General features: G+C 53.7%; 1 protein-coding gene across 1 annotated transcript; it reads left to right on the top strand.

The window, feature by feature from the left end:
• Nucleotides 1–1,859: 1,859 nt before the first annotated feature.
• Nucleotides 1,860–6,715, top strand: EIF3G (eukaryotic translation initiation factor 3 subunit G). The gene is made up of 11 exons (XM_020902337.2): nucleotides 1,860–1,962; nucleotides 2,103–2,149; nucleotides 2,721–2,804; nucleotides 2,913–3,001; nucleotides 3,139–3,198; nucleotides 4,564–4,668; nucleotides 4,770–4,959; nucleotides 5,721–5,828; nucleotides 5,946–6,082; nucleotides 6,170–6,276; nucleotides 6,592–6,715. The coding sequence occupies exons 1-11, from the start codon at nucleotides 1,943–1,945 to the stop codon at nucleotides 6,605–6,607; spliced, it is 963 nt and encodes a 320-aa protein (XP_020757996.1). The 5' UTR covers nucleotides 1,860–1,942; the 3' UTR covers nucleotides 6,608–6,715.

Here is a 6,715-nt window from a genome sequence, read left to right as displayed (position 1 = left end):
CAAATTTTTACAGCTTTGCCCATCTGCAACATTCATTGTTTGGATTTTGCATTTCTTGAAGTAAACTTGAGTGAGTTTGCACAAATGTTTATTGACCCTTTTGGTAGTACCTCACAGCTTGCAGTCCTAGTTTCCTGACCAGGAATTGAACCCGTGACTACAACAGAAGTTTGAAGTCCTAACCACTGATTGTTACTGTTGTTCAGTTGCTAAATCTTGTCAGACTCTTTGTAACCCCATGGACTGCAGCATGCCAAACATCCCTGTCCTTCACTATGTCTCAGAGTTTGCTCAAATTCATGTCTACTGAGTCAGTGATGCTATCTAACCATCTCATCCTCTGCTGGCCTCTGGACCACAAGGAATTCCCAAACACCCTCTATTTACTTACTTTCCCAGCCTCCTTCCTGGTCTCCTGCTAATTTATTCCTTTCCACCCTATCTTCTACAGGCTTCCAGAATAATCTTTCTCACAAGAAAATCTGGTCACATTGGGTCACCATTCAGAACATGTCAGTGCCTCACCCACACCCCACAGCCTGCAGGATAAAGAGCCTATGCTGGGAATTCCCTGGTGGTCCAGTGGCTAAGACTCTGCGCTCCTGATACAGGGGGGCTGGGTTCGATCCCTGGTTAGGGAACTAGCTCCCACATGCCACAACTAAGACTCTATGTAGCCAAATAAATAAAAATAAATGTTTTTAAAAACCTTATATATATATAATATAAATATATATATAAAGACTATGAGTCTAGTTTTTTTTTTTTAGTCTAGTTTTTAAAGTCCTTTATAATCTGGTTCCTATTAGTCCCAAATACCCACGAATTGAGCACTTATCAAGTGTAGACACCCTGAAGGTGCTGGGGACCCAGAGGTGAGTGAAGCAGGCAAATGTCTTTCTGGAGCAGTCTACAGCAGTTTTTACCATTTTTTTCATTATCATCCCTCTAAAGGAGAAAAATGGAATTATCTTTAATTTAAATCAGTGTTAATCTACTTACATTTAATTTCTCCCTCACGAATAGAAATTAAAATGTTTAGGAATAAGATTTTGTCTGGGAGGGTAGACTTTGGAGGGCCACAAGTCATTGTCATCTCCAAGTTGGTTTTTTTGTTTTTTGCCATGGAACAATTAATTTTGGTTCCCTTGAGAGTCATATCACTCCCACTGAGAATGCATGCGGTTGAGGGAAAGCTGGACAATAAGAATTAAATTAAAGAAAATGGAAAATATTATATTAGGGAGCCAAGAATGTTACTAGGAATTCCCTGGTGGTCCAGTGGTTAAGACTCTGCATTTCCACCGCAGGGCCCAGGTCTGATACCTGGTTAGGGAATTAAGATCCTGTAAGCCTCACCGTGAGGGGGAAAAAAAGAAAGAAAAAGTTACTCAAGGAGGGAGAATGGTTAGGGGGTGACTTGATATCTTGATCATTTGAATCAGAAAAGTTCTTTCCGGACAAGGAAGACCAGTTTTGGTTTCTTCAGCTGAAAAATTGGAAATTACAATTTCCTCCTCACAGTTCCTGCAAACAGTAAGAGTTCTATAATTGAGCTTTATTGTCATTATTTTTAATTTTTTAAAAAAGGTAAAAGAGGTTCTTCCTTGGTGGTCCGGTGGTGAAGACTCAGTGATCCCAGTGCAGGCGCTTCTGGTCCAGGAACTAGATCCCACATGCTGCAACTAAGACCCAGCGCAGCCAAATAAATAAATAAATAAATAAATAAATAAGATTTTAAGGTAAATGAGCTGAGTCTCTATTCAGCTATTTATAGTAAGATACCAGGGCCCAGCCTCTCACGCAGCCGGCGCCTCTACCTCCGTCCGTAGGGGTCGCTGTGGAGTGCTACGGCTTCTCTAGGCAGCGGAACCGGAAGCCTCTTTCACCTCTTAGTTCCGGTCTTTGGCCCAGGCTTGGGCTGCGTGGGGAAGGTTTTGCAATGCCGACCGGAGATTTTGAGTGAGTCTGGGGTCGTGAAGGGGGGTTTGGGAGGCAGACGGGAGGATCCTAGGAGTTAATATGGAGCCTGGGTGCGTCGAGGCCGCGGGAGCCGGGCCTCGGCTCATTCATCCGTCCTTTTGACAAACTTGTCCCCGCAGTTCGAAGCCCAGTTGGGCGGACCAGGTGGAAGAGGAAGGAGAGGACGGTGAGTCTACCTTGTCGCCCCTGATCACCACAGCCCGGCCTCCCCCCGCCGCCCCCAGGCCGTCACTGCTGCCTGCTCTGATCTTTCACCCTGGCATCGCCGTCAGGCCCTGCATCTCCCCTGACGGCCAGTCCCTGCCCCGCGTCACTCTCATCTGGGCCAGCCTATCTCCAGTCCATATGTTCACCAGCCAGCCCATCTTCTGCCATGCCACCGCCCAAGTCCTTGATGCCAGCACTGATGCTTCCCTACTCCGGGGAGGAAATTGTAACAGCCACATTCCTGCCTTTATTAATACTAGCGACCGGCTGCCTATGGCCCGCGCCTGCCCTCAGGCCAGGGATCCCCTATGCTTCTCATTGCTGGAAGTTATTACTGGCCAGTTCCGTGTCCCTGGATGGCTATCCCAAGACACTTCCTGGCCAGTCTTCAGCCCTTGGTCCGGCCTTTCTCAGCTCCTGGTGCAGACATTATCCCAAAGTTCCCTCGATTTCAGCTTGGGAGTTCCTGTCCCTGCCCCCCCCAACCCCCCTCCCCAGCTGACCCCTGCTTCCTCCACTCCCTGTCACAGACAAATGTGTCACCAGCGAACTCCTCAAGGGGATCCCCCTGGCCACTGGGGATACCAGTCCAGAGCCTGAACTGTTGCCGGGAGGTGAGTGCCCGACTCCACTCCAGCCCCAGGCCGTCTCTCTCCCCAGCCTCCTTCCTTCTGGTCCCTGTTATCCAGGGCTCAGTTCCTTTGTCTCTTCCCCTCTCCCAGCTCCACTGCCGCCTCCCAAGGAGGTCATCAATGGAAACATCAAGACAGTGACGGAGTATAAGATAGATGAGGATGGCAAGAAGTTCAAGGTGAGGCTGGGGAAGAGGCGCGCTTGAGGGGCACTTGGACTAGGATAGAGTGGTGTGTTGGCTGTCTTGATGAGGAAGATCTGCCGGCTCTAGGAACCTTGAGCAAGAGGCCCAAACCTTTCCCCTCCTGTCCACAGATTGTCCGCACCTTCAGAATTGAGACCCGGAAGGCCTCAAAGGCTGTGGCAAGGAGGAAGGTAAGACCCTTCTCCGCCTGTCCAGGGCTGACTCAGAGGAAAAATTGGAGTTCTTTTCCCCATTGCCTTCTTTTTTAGAAGTGGGGTTTAACTGTTTGTGGGCTTCCCTGATGGCTCAGTGGTAAAGAATCTGCCTGCAATGCAGGAGATGCCGGTTCATCCCTGGGTTGGGATGATACCCTGGAGAAGGGGATGACTACCCACTTCAGTTTTCTTGCCTGGAGAATTCCATGGACAGAGGAGCCTGGTGGGCTACAGTCCATAGGGTCGCAAAGAGCTGGACATGATTGAACGACTAATGCTTTTTTGTTTTTTTCTAATTTTTTGGTTGCACTACACAGCATGTGGGATCTTAGTTCCCCGAGCAAGGCTTGAACCCACGCCTTGTGCATTGGGAGTGCGGAGTCTTAACTGCTGGGCCACCAGGGAAGTCCCCTGTGTGTACCTGTTTTGTTGGAGCAGAACTGAGGCCTGCGTGCAGTCCATGGGGGCCCTGGAAAGTCCAGCAGGCGCAGGAGTAGGGGCGGAGGGGTTGGTTCTTACTTCTCTTGGCTTGTCGCCTGGGAGGAACAGCCAATACCGCCTATGAGGTGGTTGTAGCAGCAGAAGTGATGGCGGTAAATGCATTTTGCACGGTTACCTACATACTCTGTTAGACCCAGGTGCTTCATGGGAAGTATTTTCTCATTCAGTGCCCCTAGCATTCCAGGGAGGTGTGGGGAGCATTGTGGCCCCTTAAAGGGAAGGATGCCAAGGTGCAGGTAGTTTAAAGAGGTCAAGTGAAGTGAAGTCGCTCAGTCGTGTCCTACTCTTTGCGACCCCATTGACTGCAGCCTCCCAGGCTCCTCTGTCCATGGGATTTTCCAGACAGGATACTGGAGTGGGTTGCCATTTCCTTCTCCAGGGGATCTTCCTGACCCAGGGATTGAACCCAGGTCTCCCGCATTGCAGGCAGACTCTTTAACCTCTGAGCCACCAGGGAAGCCCACCCCTGGAAATCTGGGTGACCCTGCACACCCCTGAGTATCACTCAGTGGGAGCCGGTCTGTCTATTACCTGCACAGCCCCGCCAGGGGTTGATGGCTCTGGGCCTGTTTACCCCCTGAACTTCAGTTCTCTCATCTGTAACATGAGGCTGAGAGCTGCCCCTACGATCTCCTGGAGCTGGCCTGAAGCTGGGGCCTGGCATGCCCTCAGGGAACAGAAACTGTCATCGTTACTTCTCCAAGGAGCATTGAGGAAGGCAGTGAATGGGGTTCAAGGCCCACCCACCCTCAGGGTGGCTCTTGTTAAGTCTAGGGTGCACATGGAGGGGGTCCCACTTGTCCCTGCCCTGACCTGTCCCCCGTCCTGTCTTGAGCTCAGAACTGGAAGAAGTTTGGGAACTCAGAATTTGACCCACCGGGGCCCAACGTAGCCACCACCACAGTCAGCGATGATGTATCCATGACATTCATCACCAGCAAAGAGGTAAGTGGGGTGGCTGGCTGGGGGAGCCAGTGGCCAGGGTGTTGGTGGAGGCAGCTGGGGAGCGGCTGCCCCGTCTGAACTGCCCCTACCTGCCCTGCCAGGATCTGAACTGCCAGGAAGAGGAGGACCCAATGAACAAGCTCAAGGGCCAGAAGATCGTGTCCTGCCGAATCTGCAAGGGTGACCACTGGACCACCCGCTGCCCCTACAAGGACACGCTGGGGCCCATGCAGAAGGAGCTGGCCGAACAGCTGGGCCTGTCCACTGGCGAGAAGGAGAAGCTCCCCGGAGGTGCCAGGGCCCTGGGATACGGGATACAGCTGGCAGACTTGGGGGTTGGGGGCAGGAGTCGGGGTGGAGCACAGGCATTGAGTGCATCTCTGGGAGTCGTGGGTCCTCACCTGGGGTCCGGACAGGACCACCACTGTTGGTGGTTATCACCTCCCACACAACAGCAAGGCTGTGGCCACAGCCCACGTTGGTTTGTGTGAGAAACTGCAGGTGGGTGCTCTGCCGGTGACGTCACCTGTCTCTCCCTCTTGGGGTTTGTGAGAGCCTCTAGTGAGCACAGCTGCAGGTGTAAGGACATTGCGAGTAGTGAGGGGAGACGGCTGTTCTCTCAGTGTGTCTGTCCTGACTGGAGGTTGCTGTGTTTGCACGCGTGTGTTTGCACACGCACATGCATGCACACACACACACATTGGAGTTCTATCCTTGTGACTTGTGTGCACAGCCACTTGCCATCTGTCCCAGGGTCAGGAACCTGGGGGCTGTTGCTACCCTGTCTTGATGTGTGTGCGAGGCTGGGCATTTTCTCACTGTGGGTTCTCTTGCTCTTCCTGTGCTGCTAGCAGGCACGGCATGTAAATGGCTCAGCTTCCTGGATGTGACCTTTAAGTCCTTTTAAGACCTTTAGCCCTTGAAGAGATCCCCCAGATGCCTGTGGTTTGAGAGAGAGGGTGCTTGGGGCTGGATCATGGCCGGAGCGGCTAGCATCCTGGGCCAGGCCTATGCGAGGGGAGGCTTGACCTAACCTTGCTTTTGGTCCCCAGAGCTGGAGCCTGTGCAGGCCACTCAAAACAAGACTGGGAAGTACGTGCCTCCGAGCCTGCGAGACGGGGCCAGCCGCCGCGGGGAGTCCATGCAGCCCAACCGCAGAGGTGAGTGTGGGGAGGGCACCCAGTGCCAGGCTGATGCGTGGGCGGCACCTCCTGTACCCTATGATTATCCCACGGGCGGGGCCAGCCCCTCACTGACGCCTCTCCTTGCCTGCCCAGCTGATGACAATGCCACCATCCGTGTCACCAACCTGTCCGAGGACACTCGTGAGACCGACCTGCAGGAGCTCTTCCGGCCCTTTGGCTCCATCTCCCGCATCTACCTGGCAAAGGACAAGACCACCGGCCAGTCCAAGGTGGGCCAGCAGCCGTGGGGCCGGGGTGGGGTCCTGACTCCTAGCTGTGCCCTGAGCGTTGTCCCTGACCCCCACTCCCTCCCCCAGGGCTTTGCCTTCATCAGCTTCCACCGCCGCGAGGACGCTGCACGTGCCATCGCTGGGGTGTCCGGCTTTGGCTACGACCACCTCATCCTCAACGTCGAGTGGGCCAAGTAAGACCTCTGCCCCCCGCCGCCCCTCGTGGCATCAGAGCTGATACTTGGGCTGACTGTGGACCTTACCAGGGTTGTCCCAGGGCCTGGGTCTCTGACTGTCCTCCCTTCTCATGGAGGGCCGCGCGCCCCAAGTCCTGTCTGGCCCCTGGTGTACTCTGCACCTCCGCCCCATCTTTTCCTGCCCCGTCCCCCCACCCTGCCCCCGTTGAGTTCGTGTTGTGTATGTAAGATGGGTGGTGGTCCTGGGACTCCCTCAAGGGTCTAGAGCCCCCCCACTTGCCATCCTCGCTCACCTCATGCTTCCCTTTCTAGGCCATCAACCAATTAAGCCAGCTGCTGCTGTTGCTGCTCAGCCCCTGGCCCCGGGACCCTTCAGTGACAGAAGGCAGCCTCCTGGAGCAGGGGGCTTCAAGGGCAATAAAAAGTCTCTAGTCGC

The sequence above is a fragment of the Odocoileus virginianus genome, chromosome 3 (assembly GCF_023699985.2).
Source record: "Odocoileus virginianus isolate 20LAN1187 ecotype Illinois chromosome 3, Ovbor_1.2, whole genome shotgun sequence".
Classification (NCBI taxonomy): Eukaryota; Metazoa; Chordata; class Mammalia; order Artiodactyla; family Cervidae; genus Odocoileus; species Odocoileus virginianus.
The sequence above is the reverse complement of the archived record's forward strand: the minus strand, read 5'-3'. Positions and strand labels throughout refer to the sequence as shown.

What these genes read in the sequence shown, in the direction of transcription:
- EIF3G (XM_020902337.2), top strand. Translation starts at nt 1,943, where the DNA reads ATGCCGACCGGAGATTTTGA. An exon ending in GCCTGAACTGTTGCCGGGAG is followed by an intron (nt 2,805 to 2,912) that starts GTGAGTGCCCGA and finishes CCCCTCTCCCAG; the next exon opens with CTCCACTGCCGCCTCCCAAG. An exon ending in AGGATGGCAAGAAGTTCAAG is followed by an intron (nt 3,002 to 3,138) that starts GTGAGGCTGGGG and finishes TCCTGTCCACAG; the next exon opens with ATTGTCCGCACCTTCAGAAT.